The sequence below is a fragment of the Plecotus auritus genome (genome assembly GCF_963455305.1).
Source record: "Plecotus auritus genome assembly, chromosome: 6".
NCBI lineage: Eukaryota > Metazoa > Chordata > Mammalia > Chiroptera > Vespertilionidae > Plecotus > Plecotus auritus.
In genome coordinates, this window is record NC_137773.1 from 81,945,234 (window position 1) to 81,970,708 (window position 25,475).

Here is a 25,475-nt window from a genome sequence, read left to right on the forward strand (position 1 = left end):
TCTCTTGTTATTAAACAGCAAAGAAGGCAAATCTCCACCCCCGCATTCCCGAAACACCTTTATTGCACTAAAAACAGCATTTATAAACAAACACACTTAGGAAGGGTGTCATAAAGGTTTACCCACTGTCAACTTCGAACACAAAGATATGAAACAGTGCATGGGGCATATGAAAATGGGAGGCCCCAGAGGGAAAGCAGGGGAAGGGAGAGGTCAGGGTCAGAAAGAACAGGAGGGGCATGAGCTCCAAGCATCTAGCTCCTTGCAGGGCCCTCTGTTGCCTCCTCAGCCCACAAGCCTGGCCCTGGTGGTCTCCAAGTTCCAGAGTGAAGGGGGAGCCCCTATGAAGGCAGGAGCAGGAAGGAACAGGCACAGGACAGAGACCAAAGGGGGCACTAAAAGGGACCCCAGCTCCAAGGGCCCCTCCATCTCAGTGCAGGGTGCACTGGTGCTTTCCCCAGCCCTGGGGAAAATCTGCTTCTTTACCTCTCCCCTCCTGGGACTTGAAAACCTAGAGTCAAGAGGGACAATGTTTGAACAGGGAGGGGCGCCCTAGGACTCAATGGGCTGCCCTGGTCCATCCATGCCCAGCAGGCAGCCCAGGAGAAATGAAGGGACAGAGCTGGCCTGGCCGAGCTGGCCCCTGCTTCAAACTGTACCATTTGTTTCTTTGAGCTGGAAAACCTCCACAAAAATTATCCTGACACAAGCAAACCTATGCAGCCACCTAGCAGCATGAAAAGTCACACCAGGGTACCCCCCCCAGCCCGCCCCTTTGTCCCTTTATCCCACCCACCCTAACCAAAACCTATTTACACACGTGGAGTAAAAGCCCCAGCCATCAGTCACTGAGCATCACTCCCTGGTGTCCAGCTGCCAAGGTGGACAGGAGGGGGTGGGGTGGCAGCGTGGGAGGGATGGGGGGATGGGAGTCATGGGCAAGGGGGCTGCCCTCTGGGTGCTTTCAGAGCATCCCTCTCCAGGGGAGGGAGGCTCCAGGTGCCCCAGCAGCGCCAGGGCTCCCAAGCAGATGCAGTGGAGCAGCCAGGCAGGCCTCTGCCCGAAAAGCAAGCAAAGAAGGAAGTGGAGGAAACAGCCCCGGGAGGGCTGTCTGGCTCCAGGGACAGAAGCGGAGCCATTGTTCCCATCATTGTTCCCATTTTCATCTTCTGGGATTTCCTGCACCATGAGCTCCTCAGCTCTGCTGCCTCCCACAGCCCCCTGGGGCATTAGTGGCAGAACCGAGGCCCTGGCACTGCTTTGGGGGTCTGCGTCTGGCAGACCTGGGGGATGAGGACACTCGTGCCACACAGGAAAAGATTCAGCCCACTCTCAGGACTGGAGACCTCTAAGTCTTCAAAACACCTCGGCCACCTTTTGGCACAGGTTCCCAGCCACCTGAGAACCCCTTTCCAGAACTCTGTAAGTGCTGAGACCACATCAAGGGACATAGAACTTGGGGCACAGGGGTAGCGCTCAGCCCTGCAAATGGCCTTCTCTTCCCTGGCAGCCCCCTTTTTTCCTCCTCCAAATAACTTAATCCATGAAAAATAGCATCCTGGTCACCATGCAGCATCCCAGGAAAGCCCCCCGCTACAGCTGAGCATCCGGGCCCAGCCCAGCCGGAGTTTAAACCCACCTCCTCCTCCCAGCCCCTGGCGCAGCCAATTAGTCTCCTGCCGCCCCATCAGAATTTGAGTGAGGAGGGGAGGGAGGTGGGTCTCCCCTTGGCACCTTCGGGAGGCACAGAGAGTGGGCAGCAAGGGGCCTTTACAAGAAGGGGAGCAGGGAGGTCAGGGGCAGCTCCTTCTCCCCCAGCAGCGTGTCCCGCTTGAGGCTGCTGCCCTTGTTGACCACCTTGATCCTGAGGGCCAGTTTCCGGGCGCTAGCCGGCCCGAGGCCGTCGAAAAAGAAGTCCTCGTTGAAGACGGGGTGGCGGCTGTTCTTGATGATGGTGCTGCGCTGCTTCTGGAGCTTCCCGGGGACCAGGCACAGGCCCACGCAGCAGTTGATGCTTCGGGCATCGCAGAGGTGGTCGTACAGACCCTCGGCGGCCAGCAGGCGCACCCGCAGCCGCGCCTGGGCCGCCTCGTACTCGGCCAGCAGCCGCACGCTGCCCCGCGGGCCCATGCGCACCGCGTGCTCCGCGCGGGGCACCGGACCCGGCTCCGCGCCCGGCTCCGGGGCGGCCCTGCGAGTCAGGCGGCGCCGGGCGCCCGGGCTGGTGTCCGGCGTGCTGTCGTCCGCCGACAGGGAGCCGTGGCGGCCCACCGAGTGTTTGAGCTGGCTCACCTTGGCCTGGCTGTCCTGGGCGAAGCCTTTGAGCAGCGACACGGAGCGCGAGAGCAGCGGGGACCCGAACGGGGAGGACTCGGCCGAGGACCCCGTGTCACTCTCCCCGCCACTGAAGTAGCGGCTGGGGCTCATGAGCGCGCCGCCCGCCTCCCTGGGCGCTCTGTCGCCCCCGTTCGCCTTGCCGCCCCCCGTGCGGCGCCGCGCCCCCGGGGAGCCCACCTGGGCCAGGGCCCCGTGCTCGCTGTGGAACAGGGACTCCTTGCGCCGCGTGTGGGGGCTCTCCGCCAGCGTGGCGAAGCCGTAGGACGTCTGCGCCTTGGGCACGGAGGGCAGGGACATGGCCCCCTGCGCCTGGGGGTCGGAGTTGGTGGCGGCCTCCTCGGCCGGCCAGTCCTCTGCGCTCTCGATCTGGATCACATGCCGGGTGGCCGCCTTCAACAGGCTCTTGCTCTCGGCCGCCAGCTTGGCGGGCAGCCGGGGGCTCCGCGGGGCTCGGCGGGGCGAAGCCGAGGCCGGGGTCTGCTCGGCGGCCGGGCCCTGCTCAGCCGGCCCTTCAGGCTCCGCGGGGCTGGCCGGCAGCTTGGGGGGGATGAAGAAGTCGGGGATCTTGTCGGGCGTGAGTACGTTGCTGTACAGGGGCCCCTTGGAGGCCTTGTCTCCAGCCTCGCCCCCCGCAGCGCCGTTCTCCCCGGACCCCCGAAGCCGCTCCAGAAACCACATGTTGGTCTTCTTCATGGGGGCAGCACAGAAGGCCGGGAGGGCGCGCAGAGTCTGGGGAGAGAAGCGGGGCCAGGAGCTGCAGGCCTACATGCACTGGGGTGCTGAAAGGGGGTTCCTGGCACCTGTCTGGGGGCCACCTGGACAGGGCCTGGGCCAGCAGGACCCAGGGGGGTGGGGGCGGGGGTGGGATGGGCTTGACACACACACACACACACACACACACACACACACACACACACACCCCTCTCTCCAAAGGTCGCGCTTAACTTCGAAGCACAGCCGGAGGAGGTGGGGGTACTCGGACTCTAGGGAAGCTCCCAGGGGAGAGCGGCCCCTCTCTCGCCCCCACCCCCGTTTTGAGGATCTCAAAGCGCTTTTTAAAGGGTTTCACACTCTGTCTACAGGGACCACACCTCGAGGTGTGGTGGACCCCCGCCTGTCCCAGCTCCGCCCCCCCCCCCCCCAATCCGGCTCCCACTCACCTGTGGCTTCTCCCAGGACTGAGGGTCCAGGCAAGTGGGGTGGGGGAAGGGAGAGGAAAGGAGTCTGGGGACCCACAGCGCAGCCGGCTGATCCCTCCCCCGCGACACTCCCCCCCCCCAACCCACCCCTCGGTTAACTCAGCTGGGGGTGGGGGTGGGGACCTAGCAGCCCCTGCGGATCGTGGCGGGGTCCCTGAACTCACCTGCCAGGGGTGGTGTCCCGAGGCTGAGGCTGTCCCGCGGGCTCGCCGGGGTCTCGGCGCGGAGGTTCCGGGTCTGGGGCGGGGGCCGAGGCTGCTGCTTCCACCAGGGCGGCGGCGGCAGCGCAGTCGGACTCATTCACCGGCCGCGGCGGGAAACCGCCCAGCCCGGCCGCCGCGCCGCCGTATTCTCCCTAGTACCGCCGCCCTCCGCCCCCGCCCCCCGCCTCGCGGCACACCCCGCGCCACCCCAGGGCCGGGCGCACCAGGACCCTCGCGGGAACCCAGGGGGCTGACGAGGGGTAAGTGGGAGGGAAAGCAGGTGGTCGCAGTTTGCTGATGGACACCCCTAGCGCTGGTCCCTGCGGATGGGGGAGCAGGAGGAGCAGAAACCCCACGCTTCAGTTCATTTGGGGAGGCGCAGACCCATACTTGCTGTCGGCCTTTTCTCTGGTGAGCAGCTTTCCCGACTTACAATGAAGAATAAAATAACAGCAATAATAACTGCATCTGAATTTACTACTGAGCGCTTTCTCAGTGCCAGGCTCTAACGTCCTTCCCTCAACTCTCCCCTCCGTAGACGAGAAAGGTGAAAGTTTCCTTCTAGAAATAAGGACCCAGCAGCTAAGCCCCACTCCTCCTGGTGAAGGGCATCGCTCAGCGAAGCCACCCCAGAAGCCAGAGAAGGGACTGCTCCTCCATTTCATGGGCAGATGTTTATTGAGCACTTACTGGATGTTGGACAATGACACAGACGCTAGGGACACAGCTGTGACGGAGGGATGCAGGGCCCACTTTGTGATGCATCCCACAGAGGCGGTGCCAACTGAGGGACATAGGTGAATAAGAATTGTAACAGGAAAATGTGATTGGAGGAGAGCAGGGAGAGCGCAGGCGTGCTACCCACAGAGAGAGAAACCAAGGCAATCCCAGGCCTGGCAGCTTCTAAGATCTCAGGGTCCCTCTGGGGTCCCACCCCTCTGCCTTGTGACCTGCCAGCCCTAACCCCTCTGCTTCCTCACTCTCTGCCCTCCCTCTCAGCCTCACTTTCCCCTTCTGGCACCCAAGACCGACCAGTTTGTGAGGAGCCAACAAGATAATGTGGCCAGATGGAGGCCCCGCCCCTCCAACACATCCACTGGACCTTGGAGTGAGGTGGGGTTTAGAGTGCCATGGTCCACATGGGGAAAGCGAGGCTCAGAGGCGGCCATGACTCCAGGAGGCAGGTCTCAGATTTGCTCACCCAGCAAACACTGAGCCCTGCTTTGTGCTGGGGCAACACCAGCATGCCAGGGGAGGCAGATATCAGTGAATGCATCACCTCACCACTGCCTGGGCCAGCCCCATGTTACAGCCTGGGCCAGCCCCGTGTTAGAACCCACTGAACCCCAACTTCAGCTGTCATGAAGAGTGCCCCAGAGCAATTACTTGCTGCAATTACTTGTGTGATTCTGCTGCCCCACTGGGCTTGGAGCTGTGGTTGGAAGGGTTGTTTCAGTCTTAGCCCTACCGTGTCTCCAAGACACTGGGGTCTTTAAGGAAAACTTGCCAGACAAATGCGCAGATTACAGGAAGGATGACTCCTGGAACAGTGCTCCTTTCTGCAGTCGGGGCCTCAGCCACCTTCCTCCATTGACAGGACAGGGACAGTGGGGCCCAAGAAGGGGAAGTGACCAGCGAGGGTCTGCAATGAAGGGCAGTGCCAGGCTGACCTGGGAATTGGGGGCTTCAATCCCCACTCGCCCTTGCCCAGCTGGGGGCAGGGTCTCTCTCCCCAGTTGAGTGAAAGAGGATGCAGTGAATTTATTCTGTGCTGATTCCTGTGCTAAGCAACGCAGACATTAATCTGGAGCCACTTAATCAGGGCTTGAATCCTAGTACCAATATTTCCTGCTTTGTGACTTCTGGCAAGTGTCCAAACCTCTCTGCCTCCTTCTCCTCAGTGGTCCACAGGCATCACAGCATCAGAGTTACTATTTGCAAAGTACTGAAACAGACCTAAACACGTGTGATATAAGTGCTGGTCATCAGTTCACGAAAGCGGCTATTGGTGAGGAAAGAGACTCAGCCAGGGGGAGGTCTTGCCAGGCCTCAAAGTGAACCCCAGAACCTTGACCACAGCCTTGCTCAGCCAGAAGCCCCACCCCATCACATTTGGGGGCTGGGAAAACTGAGGCCCAGAGGGGGAAACTACCTGGGGATAGATTCCAAACACCTGTCCTGTGGGCCGCCCTGGAAGGGACCAGGGCAGGGAGGCCACCGGCTCTGACTCCAAACAGAAACCTCTCCAAGTCAACAAAACCTTCTGCTGCCTCTGCAGAGCCCTGTGACTGACAGGTGCGGCAGCCCCCCACCCCTCGGCCAGGACTCCCCCAAACCCTGAGCTGTAGCCTCCCTGGAATCAGAGATGAGGAGGCTGCCAGTTTCAGGTCCAAACTAGGGCGGGGGCCCAGAAGGTATCCACCATCCCCACCCACCCTAAGCTGTGCCCCTCATGCTGCCGCCTTGGTCTTCACCCCCTCCCGCCTCAGTCCTCACCCTCTCCTCCATTCCCAGGAACATACTATATGGAAAGGGGAAAGTGGCAGGTCTCAGAGGAGAAGCAGGAAGGTGGTACTTCCCAGGATTCAGGCCTGAGTCATAGGCTGCCCCCTGTGGCATCCAGCAGACAGGCTTGGAGGACACACAGGGAGGTGGCTCAAAGACAAAGAGCCTGCCATCCCAGCTCTAGGCCTGAGGAGCCACCCTGTGCCCATGCAGCTCCGGGCTCTAAGCTGCCTTTTCCTTTGAAAAGGGAGAGAAAAGGCCTGTCTGCAAGCTCCCAAGAGGGACCAAGCCCAAAAGGCACTGGGGGAGGGAGCAGTTTTCCAGATAAGGAAACTGAGGCATGGCAGAATGGCTTGATTCTGCGGAGTCCCAGTTCAGGGAAGGGAATTAACTGGTCCAAGGCTGCACAGCAGAATCTGAACCAACATTTCTACTACCTCCCACCTCAGAGCTCCCTGAGGGTGAGGCTAGGGCAGGGAGCATTTGCTAACTGAGTAACTGCAGATAGAATGGACTGGAGACAGGGTGGGAACCCAGCTAGAGCCAGGCTTGTAGCTCCTGTCACCATGGGGGGTCCCCAGATATGGCTTTCCTGGGTCCAGGAGCAAGATGGGGGAGGTAATGAGGTTCAAACACCGGCTCTGCCACCTCCCAGTGTGTGGCCTTGGAAGCCTCCTCACCCCTCTGAGCACCCTGAGTTTGTGCAGCTCTCAGCACATGCCTACAGGAGTGCTAGGTGAAACTTTTAAAGGGGTGGTGCCGGGCCTTGGAAGACCCAGGGCTATGAATGAATGAATGAAGCGCATTTAGACCTCTCTCTGGCCTACAACTCTCTGGAATCTGACACTTCTTCACACTATTTGGTCCAACCCCCAGAACATTCTCTCAGCCACCCCCATTCCTATCCTGCCCCCAACAGTGTGTTTCCCACTTGGGAATCGTATCACCACTGTGCTTAAAAGGTCCCTAGCAGCTCTCCCTGGCATCCAGCTTTGCCTTTGCTGTGTCCACTCCACAGCTGTCACTAGACAGACACTCTGTGGTGATTTGCTGATTAATGTCATTTGACTATTAATCCCACGAGGACAGGTCTGTCTTGGTCACTGTTGCATCCCCCTAAGCCACCGAAGCTTCTGGCAGGTAAGAGAAGCTCAGTGCAGACAATTAAAGGATCTTAGGATGCAGGAGGAAGGGATGTGGATGGATGGACTGATGAATGAATGAATAGTAGATGGATGGGTAGGTGGGTGGATGGACAAATGGATGGATGGGTGGATGGATGGATGGACAAATGGACCAATGGACGGACTGGTGGCTTTCAGTCTCCATGTCACTGAAGTAAGAGACATGACATCAGAGTCCCCTTCTGTACCTTTTGATGGTTTCACCCCTACTTAGGGGCAGAGCAGAGTGGCTTTTACTCCCCACACCCTTACTAGGCCCCCAGGCCTGCAGACTGCAGGGAAAGCACAACCCTCTCCAGAGACCCGAACCCTGGGCAGGAATGTGGCCCTGGTGGGGTGTGGAGAGGCCTGGGACATCTTTGGGAGAGATGCCTCCATGTTTGGGGGAGAAGTTAGAGGAGGGTCCTGGGAGAGTGTGGTCTCTGGGAGGGAGTGTCTCAGAATCCATGTGCAGGAAGTTCTGGAAGGTAGAAGTCGGTGCTAGAGGAGGAAGTGGGCATCAGGGAGAAGTAGGGGCTTTGAGGGTGTGGCTGCCTCTCAAGAAAACGGGGAAGAAAGAAGTTGGGATCCCTGAGGGATCAGGCCATGTTTAGGGGAAAGATAGGAGCAACTTGAGGAAAACAAGGAGCTTTTTGTCAGATATATTGGGATATCTCAAGAGAGAGGTTTGTAGCATTGGGGAGATAAAATAGGTGTTTCCAAAGAGAAATTAGGGTGCATTTAATAGAGAAGTTGGGGTATTCTTATCTCTAAAAATAGAGGTATTTGAGAAATGTTGGGGATTCTAGGAGAGCAGACTGCCCTCTTACTCCCCCTAACAGGCCCTCAGCCCCCCAGCTCCTTCAGCCTCCAGGAGGCCAAATCTGGTGCCACCTGGCTTTCCACTGGGGAGACTGACTGCAGCCCCCAACCAAGAGGGCCCCTTAATGTGCAGTGGGCTCACGATCCTCGTGGTCATACCCAAGTTTAATTACAAACAGATTCGAAATGTCCAGTGCAGGTCAATACCCCCAAGACTGCCCCCCACTTCAACATCAGCGTGTGTTCTGGCCTGAGGACCCAAAGCACCTCAATTCTCCCTCAAAAACTGCGCACCAATTTTTCAGGTGAAACACTGAGTTGGGCCACAACAGGACTCCAGCTCCATGCCAGGGACCTGGGAACCTTCCCCTCCCAGGGACATGAGCTGAAGTCCAGCCAGGAAAAGAGACTGTGTCTCCCTATCCCACCAGGACCTCACCAGGACACCGAGGGATTTTTTGTATATATTTTCGTTAAAGGCGAGAAACGGTTCTGTCTTTGGTATGTACACCCTCACTCCAGGCAGAAGAGAAGAGGCAGGGGGCTCGGTGAGAGAGAGGGGGGTCTTGGGCCCCCATCTCTTGGCATGGTTGACCTGGCCCAGCGAAGAGTGGGCTGGAGAAGAGAGATTCAAGGCCCACGTGGAGGAAGGAGAGACTGCAGCGGTTCAGCCTGACCAGGGTCCAGAGAAAGGCTGTAAGGCCACAACAGGGACATCTGGGGAGCAGGGACAGGAGCCCGGGGTGGGAACCATCACCTGGAGGAGAAAGCGGAGAAGTCGAGGGTCAGCGGAGACAGCAACCAGAGACCTGGGTTCACTGTCGAAGCGGCGACCCTTTGGTGCACGGGATGATGCTCAAACCAACTGAGCCACACTGGCCAGGCTGGAATGTTAGGTGCTCCAAACCTTGGTTACACTGCAGTAAAGTAACCCAGCAAGGAGTCTCAGGCCCAGGCGCCCGGGTTCAAGTCCCAGCTCCTCCATTTTCTTGCAGTGTGCCCTAGGGGAGTGTCTTAATCTCGGTGCTGTTTCTTCTGCAAAATAAGAACACTGATAACAGTGCCTGTCTCAGAACCTCGTGGGAGATGTGGGGACGTGAGCACAGTCCTTAGACACAGCAATGGCTGCATTAGCAACTATTATAATTGCCACTGGCGTAATTTCTCAGGCCACAAACAACTTTGGGGACAGAAGGCAATCAGGTCGTACCCTGGCACATGCCCCAGAGCACTGCAGATCACTTGAGGTGTTCCACAGGCCCACCCCAACTCCTGAAGCTCTTCCCCAGACTGGGAACCCCATCTCTGCCAGCAGCCAGGCCGGTCCGGGGGCAGGGAGACCGGCAATGAGTGGGATGGAGGCAGGAAGGAGACCTTTGTCATGGGGATAGGAGAGCAGCCCAACCTGGCCCAGAAGCTCCTCTTGCTCAGTCCTTGGGGAAATTCAGCAGTTTCCTTCCCCTTCGGTCCCTCCCTCCCTCCCTGAGCCCAGCTCCAGCTCCCAGATCCTGGAATCCCCAGGCCCTGTCTCTCCCTCCTCCACAAACGCAGCTCATGTCACTCTACCCCTCACACCCCAGCTCAGCCATGTCCTCTCCTGCCTGGCCCACCCCTGAGTTCACCCAAAGCCCTCCTCTCTCACCAGAGAGGTCCTATAACTGCCTGGCCCTACCCCACTCAAAACCTTCCTGTGGCTCCCCAGCACCAAAATCGAACGGCCAAGGGTGCACCTTCTCATCTCACCACCCCCTGACACTACAGCCCGCAGGTCCCAGGCCACACTGGTTCCCTCTTCCAGGGTAGCCAAATGCTGCCTCCTCCTGGAGATTTTTATCACCAGTTAAACAGTCACCATAACAACTCAGCCATCCCACTCCTAGGTATAGACCCACCCAAGGGCAATGAAGACACAGCCACACAAAAACCCATACACACATGTTCACTGTGGCCGATGATGAATGGACAAATACAACGTGGCCCATCCACACACTGAAATATTAATCATGGGAAGGAGGTAAGTACTGACACTCCCTACAAGGTGGATGAACCTTGAAGGCATGACGCTCAGTGAGAGAAGCCAGACAAACAAAGCCACACAGTGTGAGTCCATTTATGTGAAATGTCCAGAGCAGGCACATCCACAGAGACAGGAAGTGGGTTAGTATTTGTCAGGGGCTAGGGGAGGAGGTGGGGAGTGACTACTAAGGGGGACAGGGCTTCTTTTGGGGGTGATGGAATGTTCTGGAATTAGACAGGGGGATGTTGCACAACTCTGTGAAGATACTAAAAACTACTGAGGTATCCACTGTAATGGTTAAACTGTGTGGCATGTGAATTCTTTCTCAGTTTTTAAAATGAGAAGAAGTGTGATGAATGGGTGATGGCCAGAAGCCAGCAGGGCCAAATACACACCTGGCTCAGGGCTCCCGCTTGACCACACCTCGCAGGTGCAGCTCGCTCTCAGCAGCCACAATGGGCTGCCCATTCTGCAGGTGATAGTCGATCAGGTGGCTGATGCTCTCAAACAGCACATCCTTTGTCCGAACCTGTGGGGACAGAGGTCTCAGCATCAGCATCAGGCAATCCCGACCTGCTGAACTGGAACCTGCATTTTCCAAGCATCCCCGTGGCACTGATGCACACTCAAGTGTGAGAATCACTAGATCCAAGACTTACGGAGTTTGCCTCAGAATTCCAGAACTAGGTATGGTTCTGGAGCCACACTTCCTAGTGGGTTGAATAGTGGCCCCAGAATGATACATATGTCCATGCCCTAACCCCTGGAACCTATGAATGAGAATGTATTTGGGAAAAGCATCTTTGATTAAGTGAAGGGTCTTGAGATGAGCTCATCTTGGGTTACTTAGGAGTCCCCAAATCCAGTGACTTGTGTCCTTAAAAGAAGATCATAGCCTGGTTGACATGCTTAGTGGTTAGAGCATCGGCCTGTGCACTGAAGGGTCTCAGGTTCGATTCCCAGTCAAGGGCACATACCTGGGTTGCATGTTCAATCCCCAGCCCGTGTTGGGGTGCGTGCGGGTGGCAACTAATTAATGTGTCTCTCTCACAACAGTGTTTCTCTCTCGCCCTCGCTCTCTCTTCCCTCCCTCCTTCTCTCTAAAAATCAGTGGGAAAAGTATCCTCGGGTGAGGATTAACAAAAAAAAACAAAAAAAAGAAGAAGAAGAAGAGAACAACTTGGACACAGAAACACAAGAAAAACGTGTGAGAAGATGGGGGCAGCGATCGCAGTGATGTGTCAACAGGCCAGGGACTAGCAAGGACTGTTGGCGACCATGAGAAGCTGGGAGAGGGGCATGGAACAGATCCTCCCTCAGAGCCTCAACAAGAACCAGCCCTGCCCACACCTTGATTTCAGACTTCTGGTCTCCAGAGCTGAGAGAGAATAAATTCCTGCCGTTTTAAAACACCCAGTTTGTGGTCATTTGCAGGGCAGCCCTCAGAAATGAATACATCCCTGGAATCTCAGAGACACAGATCTGAAAATGAGAATCACCAAATCCAAAAACCATCTGTGTCTTAGAATGAGAAAATCTTAGCATCGCTGTATGCTAGACCTGGATACAGCACAGAGACCCTGCCTGCCAGACCTTGCATGGGTAATGCTGGGCTCACTGAGCACATGTCACCTGGACCAGTGGTCACCAACGGTGGTCTGCGGACCGCTGGTGGTCCGTGAGGTCCGAAAGGTTTGCGACCGCTGACCTAGATAGCAGGCTTAAATGCACATTTCTGGCCACACAACCACCTTCCACCTGAGTATGCCCTTTACAAATAGACAAGGAGTGTATGCAGACCGAGGGCAATCTTGAGGATTCTTCTGGACGGGTAAGAGCAGTTGGTAAACTATAAGGCTTTTAACACCTCCAAGCACCTTCCAACCTGAAAAATAACCTGTAAAGCCCAAGGCCCTTGGATGCTGGAAAATATTTCACAAAACCCTAGAACTGCTTGTAAATTGGAGCATGGGGTTTTTTTATATGTTTTTATTGATTTTAGAGAGAGAGGAAGGGAGAGGGAGAGAGAGAGAAACATCAATCCATTGCCTCCTGCACACACCCCAACCTGGGATTGCACCTGAAACCCAGGTTGCCCTGACCAGGAATCAAACCGGCGACCCTTTGGTACATGGGATGATGCTCAAACCAACTGAGCCACACTGGCCAGGCTGGAACATGTTTTGTAACAACCAAAATGCTTTAGGAACTGTAAAAGACCAAATCTCATTGACTCAAAGCAGCTGTTTAGATGTATCACCATTTCATGAGCCATGGTAGGAGAAGGGGAACATGAATAATCAAATAATAATGCTGTTCAAAGATGCAACTGATGGGTAAAAAAATAATTCAGGCCCTGGCCAGTGTGGCTCAGTTGACTGAAAGGTCCCAGATTCAATTCCCAGTCAGGGCACACGCCCAGGTAGGGGCCTCCATCCTGGTCAGGGGTGCATGCAGAAGCAGCGATTGATATTTTTCTCTCTCTCTCCCTTTCTCTCTCTTAAAAAAAAAAAAAAATCAATAAAAATATTTTTTAAAACACAAATTTATTATCAAAAAAGGGGACATTTTAAAAAATAATTTAGAGCCCTAACCGGTTTGGCTCAGTGGATAGAGCGTTGGACTGCGGACTCAAGGGTCCCAGGTTTGATTCCGGTCAAGGGCATGTACCTTGGTTGCGGGCACACACCCAGTGGGGAGTGGCAGGAGGCAGCTGATCGATGTTTCTCTCTCATCGATGTTTCTAACTCTCTATCCCTCTCCCTTCCTCTCTGTAAAAAATCAATAAAATATATTAAAAAATAAAAATAAAAAATAATTTAGACCTCAAAAAAAAAATAATTCAGACCTCAGAGACGTCAAAATGAGAGGAAAGAAAAGTGTGCATCAGAGGGTTGAAGCATTCAGTAACTTCAGACCTTAAGACCCTTGTAAACTGAAATCTGCTTTGGAACCCTAAAATACACTAGAAACCAAATATATTGTATTTATCAAAGATATCACTATTTGTAAGATGCATTAGTGATAGTAGAATATGAAAAAAGTGAATCTTACAATTGTTGGAATATGATATTTTGTAAACCCTGAAAGGCCTTGAAATTGGAAAAGATTTTGTAACCCCATAATGCCTTATAGACCAAGAAATACTCTGAAAATCCAAAAATTCTTAAACTGGAAAATAGTTTGTAATTCTAAAGTACCTGGTAAACAGAACAGAATCTGTAAACATAAAGGGCTTTGTAATCCGAAAAAATACTTGATTAAACCTAAAGGGTGCTAAGAAGATGGTTACCCCTGTACTAGCCAGCCCTCCCGAGGCTGGCCCTGCATCCCAGCCAGAAGCCTGGCCCGGCTCCCAGGCTCCCAGACGCCACCCGCCCCCGGAGCGGAGCGTCCCAAACCCGGCTCAGCCGCCAGCCCTGGCCTCGCCCCACCCCTCGTCCCACACCCAGCCCCTGTTCCCGCCCCGCGTCCACCTTACCACACCCTCGGGGTCCACAAGAAGCAGGTGCTTGGGCTGCCCCGCGTGCATGCCTGTGAGGACGTACTGCCCGGGGTTGGTGACACTGTCGCGCACGAGGAAGTCCCCGTCGGCTCGCAGCAGTTTCTCCGCAGCCCGACGGCTCATCTGGCCGTGGTACCAAGGCTCCTGCCGCAGCTGCTCCTCTGTGGGGGCGATGGGGGCCCTGCGGGTGGGAGGGCTGGGCCACTGGTCCTCCAAGGGAAGGGAGGCTGCCGCGCCCGCGGCCATGGAGCACTCGTGCAGCTTCAGCGCATCCTCAAAGGGTCCTGCGGGCAAGGACGGGTGCGGGAGGCAGGGGGTGGGCAGCTGCCTCCTGCTGGGAAGGAAGGGGGCTGGACAGGAGGAAGGATCCACTCTTGGGACCTGGGTAACATTGATGGAGCACCTACTGTGCATCAGACCTGCACTAAGCCCACCACAGTGGGTCACTGGCTCTGCACTGTGTGCTGGCCAAGCGTGTGCTGGTCTGTGTGCTGTCCACTCAGTGTGCGGTGTGTGTGTTGTGTGCTCTGTGTGTGTGTGCAGTGTGTGTGCTGAGTGTGTGCTGTGCTGAGGGTGTGCTGTATGCTGTGTGCTGAGTGTGCTGTGTGCACTGTGTGTGCTAATGGGAGCCTGGCAAGAAGCATCTCTTTCTCCACAGGGGTCGCTGGGCTCTGTGGTGTCCAGAGGAGACAGCCTGCCTCACAAGGAGCTCACATCCAGCTCCTCCTTCCCCATCGGAGAATCGTGAGGAGCCAGTGGGGCCACACTCTCAGTCCGGTGCCTGGCACACCGTAGTGCTCAGGAGATCCACCGCATGCCATTATTGCAATAAGATAGCCAGGTGTCAGGGAACGGGCTTTGCAAACATTGTGAAGAAAGAAATTTCCAGCTGGCTTGGGAGGTGCTCAAGGAACGCCAACTAGGGAGGTGTCCTGAAAGAGGGGACCACTCTGCCTGGCCAACATGGGGACCACACCTCCCACAGTGCTGTGGAAGAGGATGGAATTGTGTGAGAGATAAGAAGGGAATTTTGAACACCAGCCTCCTCCATCAGACTGAGCCCTCCCTCAGGCCTAGGCAGAAGGAAGGAACAAGTTCTATCATCATCTATCAGGACCTGGATTAGGACTCCCTCATTGGACTAGGGGTCCCCCAGAGAGCAGACAGTGCCTCCCCCATCAGGCTGGGATTCCCATCAGAATGGTTTTGGGCCTCCTCCCTCCCTCAGACCATGGAGTCACATGAGGATGGAGCTCAAATACCTCCTCAGACCCAATGGCAGGGAGCTAGGCCTCCCCCAACAGACTGAAGAGTCCTCCCCCCAAAAAGGGGGCTTGATCCTCCCCCATCATACTCGCCACTCTTTCTAGGTATATGAAGTAGGCCTCTCCCATCAGACTGGGGACCCCCATAAAGAGGAAGCTGTGTTATCCCCAAGAGACTGGGCCTCACAGAGGGGGAGGCTCAGACTCCCTATCAGACTAGGCCCTAGGGAGTCCCATAGGAAACAGACTTCCCACCCCACCAACATCAACTTGGAAAGTCCCAGGGGGATAAGTCCCCAGGGGAGGAGGCCGTGCCTGTCCCCTAAGACCTTCCCCCTCAGAATGGCTTGTCCCCACATACGCATGTCAAACAGGTCCTTCTTAGGGCTGTCCTCGGGCTGCAGAGGCTCTGAGGCGTCCAGACCCTGCGTGTTGACGTACAGGTGGTCCTCGTAGTCTCGGGGCCCCTGGGCATCTGCCTGCACATAGCCATCCCCTGGCGGGGCTGGGGAGGGTAGAAGGGGTGGTGAGGTCAGCTTGTGGAGCTAGGGGAACACTGAGGCCCTAGGGTACAGAGGGGGGCAAGGCGGGACCCAACCTGGGAGCCCCACCCACACCCATCTCACTCCAAGAAGGAAGCCTCATGCCCATTTGAGCAGCACCATCAAGTGCAAAAACCCCAAAGATACCCAATCAGGGGTGGTAGGGCACCAGAGGTCCATACTCCTGTGGAACAGCCGGAGGGAACAGCCACCCACCCAGCCTGCCCCCATCTGCCAGGCAGGAAAGTGGCCCAGGGGGCCAGAGCTTTCCAGTTTCAAAAGAAGCCAGAAATCTCGATGAAAAAAGAAAAAGAAACTGATGCTGTCAAATCTCACAAGAGCTTGTGGAGTGAATACAGTCTCGCAAGTGAAAGTGAAATGATGCAGAGAGCAGAATCTGTGAAGGGGACCCAGGCACCCAGTGGGGGAGGGGCTGGGCCACTCCTATGGCCCAAGGGCATCCTTCCCTACCTGAGGGGCCCAGCTCCCAATGCAGGCCATGGGTATCTCTTCGAGGAGGAGATGCTCCCTGAAAAAGAAAATGAGGGTTCCTCCTGCAATATGCAAGCCCCTCTTCCAGTATTCCCACCTAATCTGCCTAAATCACTGGGGACATAAGTCAGATGGGAAGCTCAGCTCACACCCTCTAACCTTCCCCCAAGCCCTGGCTCTCCAACTGCCGGGTGTCCACCAGGCCCAGCTTTGCATCCACTGCCCACCTCTGCTACAGCTTCATAAGGCCATCTCCACTCCGGAAGGTGGTCTGCATGCACCCTCCTGCCACCCAGCACATGCTATTCTCTCCTTCCCTGCACTGCTCTCCGGGGCAACTCCTATTCACCCGTCAGAGCCCAGCCCAAACACTGCTTCCTCAGGAAAGTGTACCTGACCACAGACACGTCAATCTCCCTTTTGTACATTCTTGTTACCTTCCTTGCAAGCCCTTTGCACAGCCCTGATTGAATCACTGATATAATTATTTGCTCAGTGTCTGAGTGTATACATCTGAAGGGTCTAGAACAGGGCGGAGCAGATTTGTGCAGTTTGGGTAAGGAGGGAAGGGTAAGGGGCCTGAGAGACCCTCCTCTAGGATCAAGAACAGGAACAGAAGGAAAAGCTAGGGACAAGGCCCAAGGAGTCAGCACGTGGGGACAGCTGCCACCATCCCTCCCCCATGAGTCCACGGGCGGGCGCTGACCTGGCTGACAGCTCCTAGGGCCCCGAGGGCACAGGGCTGTGTCAAGGTGAGCCTGGAGTCCACCAGTCCACCCAGGGGCGGCTCCTTCCCTGGGATGCTGTTGTAGTAATTGTGTTCCATGTCCTCCTCATCCCCCCAGGCCGACTCCTCCAGCCCGGTCAGCCTGACGACAGACAGCAAACAGGCGCATAGGCAGGGGCCCCGGTACACAGGGCACAAGGAACAGGGACGCCAAGGCCTTGGGGCTTGAGCTCTGAAGGGTGGGTGGAAAAAGCCAGGCCCAAGGGGACTCTGATCACACCTCCCATCCGCTGAGCTTTCACCCAGGAAACGCTTGCTGGGTGCTATCTCTTCCCTCTTTCATACAATGGGACATGGCACAGCTACAGCAGGTCCTCAGAAAAGGTGGTCTCCATGTCTTCCTGTCGGCTTCCTGTCGACTTGCACCCAGGACCGGGATGCCTGCTGTGTGTTATGGTAAGACACCCTCGGCATTTAAAACGCCCTCACCGTCTGGCCCTGTGGTGGCACCTGTAGAAATTTATCCCACTAGTGCTCGTTCAAGTAAGCATGGTTCCTAAGAGCAAAATGGGGGCGACCACTGCCTGCCCCTCCATCAGGCACGAACGACAGGTTCCAGTTCGGGCAGCAGAGCAGGACTGTGCGGCCCGTGGAGGCAGAAGCAGCGCCAGGTGCCCAGCAATAGCAGGTGAAACCCACCAGGCACGTGTGACAGATGTGCAAACCCATAAGAAAGGCAAAGAGGCCCTAACCGGTTTGGCTCAGTGGTTAGAGCGTCGGCCTGCAGACTGAAGGGTCCCAGGTTCGATTCCGGTCAAGGGCATGTACCTTGGTTGCAGGCACATCCCCAGTAGGAGGTGTGCAGGAGGCAGCTGATCGATGTTTCTCTCTCATCAATGTTTCTAACTCTCTATCCCTCTCCCTTCTTCTCTGTAAAAAATCAATAAAATACATTTAAAAAAAAAAAAAAAGAAAGAAAGAAAGGCAAAGAGGCCATCGCTTCCCAGGGAAGGCCTCCCGCTGCACTGTGAATTCCTCTTCCTTAGTGTATGCTTATTTGAATTTCTGACAATTAATAAGTATTTAAGTAGCTGAGAGCAGGGGTCAGCCCAGGAGCCATAAAACATTTAAATGGTTAAGAACACATCCACAAAGAACAATATTTGGCGGCATGGTGAAAGTTCATGAAATTCAGATTTTGGTGTTTATAAATACAGTTTTGCTGGCACACAGCCCATCCATTGCTTTATTACCCTCCACAGCTGCCTTCACAGACAACAGCCAAGACGCTGACAATATTGACTGTCTGGGCCTTTGCAGAAGCGTTGACTGCCCCTATCTGCACTAATGACAATAATAACGGCAGCGCTGACTGGCTCCTGAGCCCTCACCTCAGCCCAGGGAGTAGGGGCTGCCTTTATCTGGGTTTTACAGCCAAGGGAATAGGGATCCTGTGATGAGCTTGCAGGAAGCACAGTGGGGGATGTGGTGGGACAGAGTAGACCCAAGCCCAGGAGGAGCAGGTGGGGGCTGGTACCTTTCAGGGGGGACGACCACCTTGGGGGGGCTGTGCAGGTACTGTTTGAAGCGCAGCTCGAAGGCTTGGCCCACAGTGCTGATGACGCTCTGGGCGAGGCCCTCGCAGCACTCCAGGATGTGGCAGGCTGGGGGGGTCGTTTGTGACAGCATCAGTGTGGCCTGGCAGCTGACTCGGTCTACACCGGGCCCCCCCACCACCACACCCACTGGCCCTCACCTCTCTGGTTGATGGGGTCCTTGGCGACATAGGCCACATAATCTGTCATGTCCTGGGGAGAGAGGGGATGGGTGAGGGGGGCCAGCTGGACCTGCCTATGCCCACTGATCAGGATTTCTGGCTGCCCACCTCCAGCAATACAGGGGACAGAGGAGGCCAAGTCCACCCACCCAGCCCCTTACCGTGTCGCCACCCGACGCGAAGGAAATGGACTGCATGTGGTGGTTGGCGATGATCTGCCAGAGAGACACACGTGGTCACAGACTGTCCTGAGGTCAGGGACCTGAGGCTCGGGCGGGCACTAGACCAGGGCCACAGGGAGGGGACTGGGAGGGCAGGGATACACAGGCACATACAGACACACACAGGTACACACTCGATGCCAGGAGCACCCCCAGTGGTGACAACTGTGGGGCTCTGTGAGGGCAGCGGCTGCATCCCTCCTGAGCTCCAGGGTGGGGCCTCAGCTCACCTCCAGGTGAACATGTCACATGAAGCCCTGCACCAACCATCCCTCCAGGCTTCACCTCATGTCAGTCCACAGAGTCTGCCCTTCTGGGGCTGAGGACAGGCCACGTGGCCCTCACCTGGCGTGTGGCAGGCACGGAGAGGTTGAGGCCATCAGTAGAGATGCTGATGGCAATGCTCATGCCAGCGAAGCGCAGGTTGCTCTTGCCCAGGATGGAGGCCAGCGCCTTGTTGGGGGCCTGAGGGGGCAAAGGGCCACAGGGTGGGGGACCTGAGGGAGTAGAGGGCCGTAGGGTGGGGGGGGTTTGGAGGGGCAACACAGGGTCACAGAGTGGGGAGGCCTGGCCGGGAGCAGCGGGCAGGACAGGGCTGCAGTGGGGGCAGGGGGCCCAGGCTCTCAGTGGGGGCTGCAGAGGGGCTCTAGCTGGGCAGAGTCCGAGCGTGGCCTTGATGTCCCCTCCAGCCCCACTTGAAGACCACAAGCTCCTCACCAACCTTCTTCTTCCAGGAGCCCCGGACTCCAGGCACAGCCTCATGGAGTCGGTTGATGGCCTCCCTGTAGGGGACGGGAAGGGAGCTTAGAAATCTTTGGGGAGAGGGATATGGTGAGGGGCAGGAGCTCAGAGAAGGGTGGGGTTCAGAGGGCATGGGCTGAAAAAAGGAGTGCAGTGGACCCTGAAATGAGGAGGGGCTCAGAGGAGGGAGGGGATGAGAGAGGCAGGGGTGCTAGGGTACCTGGGGAGAAGAGGAAGGGCCAGAGGCATGGGGTGGGTTCCCAGGCGTCTGACAGATACCCCCCTCAGCTGCTTCTCTCTGCAGGTATCAGATTCAACACAACCCCTGAACTTACACCCCAACTTCTGTGTGGCCACAGGCATTGAGGGGATGACCTCTGATAAGGGCAGAGCCAATGAAACCAGCTTCCTGGACCCCTAACCCCATCCCCACTTCGTCTGGAAGGCTCACCTGGTGACCTGGGTGCGAGTGTTGAAGTCCAGGGATCGCATGGAGCGTAGCACCTCGATGCAGCCCATGTACTAAGGGAAGAAAGAACGGGGTAAACTGGTGGAGACCATAGAACCAGCGGAGGAGCCCAGCTGGGGCTGATAGATGAGCTCTCCACCTCATCCCCTACACCTGCTGGATTCTAGTCCTTCCTTCTGTCCTTGACAATGTCCAGCCTCAGGGTCTTTGCACCTGCTGTTCCCTCCCATCTATTTTCATACTGATTCCTCCCAATCTCCAGACTCAGCGTCACCTCCTCAGAGCTGGCCTCCCTGGCTCTACATAATTTGTTCCACAGAATCTGGTTGATTCCTCCAAGCTCATTAAACTATCTGTTCAGCCCTAGCTGGTTTGGCTCAGTGGATAGAGTGTTGGCCTGCGGACTGAAAGGTCCCAGGCTCGATTCCAATCAAGGACACATGCTTGGGTTGCGGGCTCGATCCCCAGTAGGGGGCGTACAAGAGGTGGCCAATCGGGGATTCTCTCATTGATGTTTCTCTTTCTCCCTCTCCTTTCCTCTCTGAAATCAATAAAAAGATCTATAATAATAAAAGAGCAATATGCTAATTAGACTGGATGTCATTCCAGACGTCCATCCGGAGGAAGCCAGGACTGGAGAGAAGCCTGGGTCCCAGGTGCCTGCTGACAGCCAGAGGGAAGCCCTCCCGGGTGCCAGTTGGAAGCTGGTGCCAGCAGTGGGGGAAGGAAGGCCTACTCTTGCATGAATTTCGTGCATCAGACCTCTAGTATTTAAAATAAGTAAATAAATAAACTATCTGTTCAATCTCTTTTTCTGTTCCACTAGAACACAAGCCCAGGAGGACCAGGATGGTGGTCATCTTGCCCACTTTGCGTCCCAGAGCCCAGCACAGGGCCTGCAAGCAGACAGGATGGAGACTGTCTGGCCTATGAAGCCCAAAGCACTGACTATCTGTGATCCATTACAGAAAAGCGTGATCCTGCCTAGGTCCCCATTTCCATGGAAAGGTAATTCAGGATCTCCAAGAGAAAATGCTGAGGGACAGAGGAGGTGGAAACGACCAGCTGAGTTCCCAGGCAGCTTCTACTGCTGCCAAGGGTGGGGACATGAGCAACACAAGATGGCCATAACCATCCCTCCAAATTCTAGGCTGCTGTAGGGTAAACTGGTACAATTGGAGAGCATACAAGTGGCAGCATCACAAGATCCCATTGGCATGAAATGTCCAGAAAAGGCAAATCCACAGAGACGGAGAGTGGTTCTGTGGTTGCCAGGAGCTGGAAGGGATGAATGATGGGGGTGACTGTTCATGGGGACAGGGCTTCCTATTGGGGTGATGGAATGTTCTGGAACTAGATAGTGGTGATGGTTGCATAACCCTGTGAATATACCAAATGCCACAGAATTGTACACTTGAGGATGATTAATGATTAAATTTGTTATGTGAATTTTACCTCAATTTTTAAGGTAAACTATGGTGATAGAAGCTGGGTTAATGGGAGTGCTGTGAGTGGTGCCAGCAAGGAGGGCACCAGGCAGCTTCCCGGCTCAGTGTGGGCCCCATGCACCTGAGACTTGCTTACACACTGTGCTATATGTATGTTGTCCCTCAATTTTAAAGTCTACCAAGGAAAAAAGTACATCCCCACAGATACTTATTAATTACTAGTGGCCTGGTGCATGGATTCCTGCACATTGAAAGGAAACTAATTAAAAGAAAGATTCGTGCAGGAATTACATTACTGCAAAAAATTACATGTCAAGCCCTAGCTGATTTGGCTCAGTGGATAGAGTGTCAGCCTGCGGACTGAATGGTCCCAAATTCGATTCCAGTCAAGGGCACATGCCTGGGTTGGGGGCTCGATCCCTAGCAGGGGGTGTGCAGGAGGCAGCTGATCAATGGTTCTCTCTCATCATTGATGTTTCTATCTCTCTCTTCCTCTCCCTTTCTCTTTGAAATGAATAAAAATATTTTTTTAAAAAAAGAATTTGTTTTAAAAAATTATATGTCAAAATAGTATATATAACATAGTATTGTAAAATTAAAATACAAACTATATGAAAATAATATATAAATTGATTAATAAATAAACAATATTCTGTCGACAACGATGATGCTTTCTTTCAGCTTCAGAGGTATGTTGTGCCAATAGTGGGTCTTCAGATACATTCTGGCGTCGCCTGCGATTGGCGCCAGTGAGAGCTTTATATGTATCGTGCATGCCAAGTCAACATTTATTTTTAAATTGCCAGTGCGGGTCATATATACCAGTCGGTCTGACGGACAGACGGTAGGTCACTTAGCCTTTTATATATACAGATAGATAAAGGAAACAAATGGTAACTTTACCAGGGAGAAAGGTCACCTTAACCAATGTGTTAGTTTCCTGGGACCACATAACAAAGCACCACAAACTGGACAGCTTAAAACAGGGATGTAGTCTCTCTAATTCTGGAAGCCAGTCGTCCAAAGTCGAGGTGTTGAGCAGGCTGAGCTCCAATTGAAGAAACCAGGGAGGGCCATTCCTCGTCTACTCCAGCTTCCCATGGTGGTGGCCAGCAATCCTTGATTTGCAGACACATCAGTTCAGTGATTGCCTCCGTCTTCACATGGACTTCTCCCTGCATATCTATGTCCAAGTTTCTCTCTTTTTATAAGGACACCAGTCATATGAGATGTAGGGTTCCTAATATAGTATGACCCCATCTCAACCTGTTATCATATGCAAATACTCTATTTCCAAATAAATTCACATTCTGAGGTTCTAGTAGACATGAATTTTGGGGGACACCATTCTCCCCAGTACACGAAGTGATCACAGTTTCCAGTATGAGTATTGGGCCACAATGGCACCCCAGCCTCCCGATTCGAAACACCGAGGAGATACAGCATGCCCCTGTGCTTCCTGCCCCAGATGCACAGCCTGAGCAAATACCAGTCTGAAGCCAAATGGTGTGCACTCGTCAAATGCTGGGACACCCCTGGCGTTTCTCGCCTTGATGTCAGGCCATATTCTTTTTGTGTTGTTGTCCAAATTTTCCTCTTCTTATAAAGACACCTGTCATTGCATTAGAGCCACCCCACTCCAGGATGACCTCATTTTGACTTGATTACATCTACAAAGACCCTATTTCTAAATAAGGCCATGTCCGCAGGTTCAATGGAATGAATTTGGGAAGGACACTATTCAACCTGTTCCGGAGGAGGGGTACTTTGGTAAAGGCAGCAAAGGTACAACTAAATGCAAACATCACTTTTCAGGGTGCTGGTACCAAAAAGCTAGCAGAGATGTGAATTCTGCCCAATGGTCACGGACACTCTGGGATACCTGATAACTTTTGTACATGTAAAGATGAACTGTTGGTGTGCAGGAGACCAGGTGGAAGCATTTAACAGCGAGTGTCATGCACTGGCAGCTCACTTCCTAGTGGCTCACCAGGGATAGATAAACTGCGCCTAGAGAACGTACCATTTTAACAGTCATAGGTGCGGGCGCACAGGCGATCCATTCGTCCAACGTTTCCGTATGTTTGAAAGGTTCTTAATAAAAAAACTGGGATAAAGACCCATTCCTCTACCACACCACATTCTAGGTCCCCAGTCTCACAGGTCGAATCCTGGGGTCTGGCTGGGCGCCGCCCCTTTGTAGATACCCCTTCCCTGCGCCCCCTACCTCAGGCCAAGGTCGCAGCGGGTTCCGATTCTGTTGTCTACGAAGGAGCTTTTAATGGGGGTCTGGGTAGCAGAATGCCCCCACCTAGTCCCCTCGGTCCAGACTCTCCCGCCTGACCGAATGGGGCGGAGGTGGGGGGGGGGGAATGCTTGATCTGCGCATGCGTGTCCCCCACCCACCTGCGGTCCTCTGCCCGCCTCTCCACACGTGATGCCGTGGGAACCCCGACCCCAGCGCCTCCCGGCTGGGGGCGCCCAGCGGAGATCGGGCTGGAGATGGGGGCCTGGAGTGGTGGGGAGAGAAGGAAGGATGGAGAGGAGATACCTGGCCCTCAGGTCCAGGGTGTCCGAGAGAAAGAAGTGGGGGAGGGGAGCCCCAGCCCCCAGGTTGAAGTGTCCGAAGATGGCATCCCAGCAGACCCGGCCGGCGCACTCACCCGAACGATGTAGGAGACCCCGGGCCCCAGGACCCTGGCGTCTGGGTGTAGCCAGCCGTGCGCTGGCTTGTGGATGAAGCTTCCTTTGCGGATCCACTCGTCGGCGGCGGGGTCTGGGGCCCCAGCCGTCCCCCGCGCGCCCCGCGACCCCCGCGTCCCCGCAGTCCGGCAGCGGCTGAGAGTCGGCAGGGGGCAGGGCGCGGCGCAGCGCGGCTCGCAGGCGCCCAGGACCGCGGCCGCCAGCGCGGGGACGCTAGCCGGGCCGGCGGGTTCCGCCTGGGGATCGGAGCCCCCGGCAGCTCCTGCGCCCCCCGCCGCCCGCGCCGCTGCTGGGCCGCGGCCCAGGAAACCGGCCGGAGCGGCGAACTTCCACTGTGGCATGCGCGGCAGCAGCGCGCAGAAGGTGGTGGGCGCCTCGGGCTCCGGGGGCGCTGGAGGCGCGGGGGGCGCGCGCCCGCCGGGACCCTGCGTCATGGCCGCGGCCGCCGGACCGAGCCCGACCGGGCGCTGAGCCTGACGCGGAGGAGGCCCTCTCTCTCCCTCCCGCTCCCTCCCCGCCCCCGGCCCGGTGATGTCATCCGCCCGGCCCAGCGCGCAGCCGCGGGGGGCTGCGCCCCTGGGACCCCGGCCCTCGGCCTCTCGGCGCCTGGCGGGGCGGCTGGGTGGGGAAACTGAGGCCCGCCGAGTGCAAGGCGCTAACTTCGATCTGGCAGTCTGGGAGGGAGATGTTTCCAACCCAGGACCCGGGCATGGATCCCCTACTTTGCCCCCAACCCGTAGACCAAGTTCCTAGAACAGAAGTGGGGGAGACTTAGAAATCACTTCCCTTTTTGACTGATGGGGAAACTGGGGCCTGGAGAGGAGCGGAGGCGCGGTGAGTGAAGAGACCCCCAACCCCAAGGTCAGCCCCCTCCATTTTCACTGTTCCAGCCGGAAGGTACTCTAATAGGGAAACCGAGACCCAGAGAGGGAAGGGGTCTGCCTGAAGGCCATGCGGAGACGGACTCGGGAGTGCCATCCCAGGTTGGCTTGGCTGGGTCTGGAGAGGGGGAGGCTCAGAGCGAAGCTTAGCGTCTACTCTGCAGCCTTTCCCTGAGCCTGTTTCCCAGGCTGTAAGCCAGGAGTACGCGCTAGAGGGTCATAGGCTCCCGCATTTCTGGGGAGCCCTATCGGGCAACAACCCAACTGAGCCCTTGGGCCTCTCCGGCCCCAGCCAATTCGACCCCACCCAGGCCTCAAGGGTTGTCACGGTCACCCCAGGACCCAGCTTCTCAGACTGTCTCTGCGGATCCTCCTCCCCCCCTCCGGCCCCACCCCAGCAGGGCTGACTGCTGGGAAACAAAAGGAGGGGGCCGGGCGTGCGGGCAGGTGAGGAAGGA

At 55.9% G+C, this 25,475-nt stretch overlaps 2 protein-coding genes across 3 annotated transcripts; both read right to left on the bottom strand.

Annotated features, from left to right (window-relative positions):
* Positions 1-111: 111 nt before the first annotated feature.
* Positions 112-3,827, bottom strand: C2CD4C (C2 calcium dependent domain containing 4C). Of its 2 annotated transcripts, XR_013960891.1 has the most exons (3): positions 3,701-3,827; positions 1,640-3,066; positions 112-1,599 (listed from the first exon to the last, which is right to left on the bottom strand). XR_013960891.1 is itself a non-coding variant. In XM_080673960.1 (2 exons), exon 2 carries the CDS (start codon positions 3,028-3,030, stop codon positions 1,771-1,773), a length of 1,260 nt encoding a protein of 419 aa, XP_080530086.1. In that variant the 5' UTR covers positions 3,031-3,066; positions 3,701-3,827; the 3' UTR covers positions 112-1,770. The 2 variants fall into 2 exon arrangements, 1 of the variants encoding a protein (XP_080530086.1); XM_080673960.1 differs by having other exon boundaries at positions 112-3,066.
* A 4,549-nt stretch (positions 3,828-8,376) lies between these two features.
* Positions 8,377-24,643, bottom strand: SHC2 (SHC adaptor protein 2). The gene is made up of 13 exons (XM_080675086.1): positions 24,097-24,643; positions 19,968-20,038; positions 19,497-19,557; positions 19,121-19,240; positions 18,716-18,769; positions 18,534-18,585; positions 18,315-18,441; positions 16,757-16,919; positions 16,030-16,087; positions 15,378-15,521; positions 13,728-14,035; positions 10,642-10,775; positions 8,377-8,986 (listed from the first exon to the last, which is right to left on the bottom strand). Exons 1-12 carry the CDS (start codon positions 24,568-24,570, stop codon positions 10,647-10,649), a joined length of 1,761 nt encoding a protein of 586 aa, XP_080531212.1. The 5' UTR covers positions 24,571-24,643; the 3' UTR covers positions 8,377-8,986; positions 10,642-10,646.
* Positions 24,644-25,475: the final 832 nt, after the last annotated feature.

Coding starts and splice junctions, on each gene's coding strand:
- C2CD4C (XM_080673960.1), bottom strand. CDS start 3,030: ATGAAGAAGACCAACATGTGGTTTCTGGAGCGGCTTCGGGGGTCCGGG.
- SHC2 (XM_080675086.1), bottom strand. CDS start 24,570: ATGACGCAGGGTCCCGGCGGGCGCGCGCCCCCCGCGCCTCCAGCGCCC. Junction 16,920..18,314: donor GTGGTCGTCCCCCCTGAAAG/GTACCAGCCCCC, acceptor GTCTGTCGTCAG/GCTGACCGGGCTGGAGGAGT. Junction 14,036..15,377: donor GAAGGACCTGTTTGACATGC/GTATGTGGGGAC, acceptor CCTTGCCCGCAG/GACCCTTTGAGGATGCGCTG.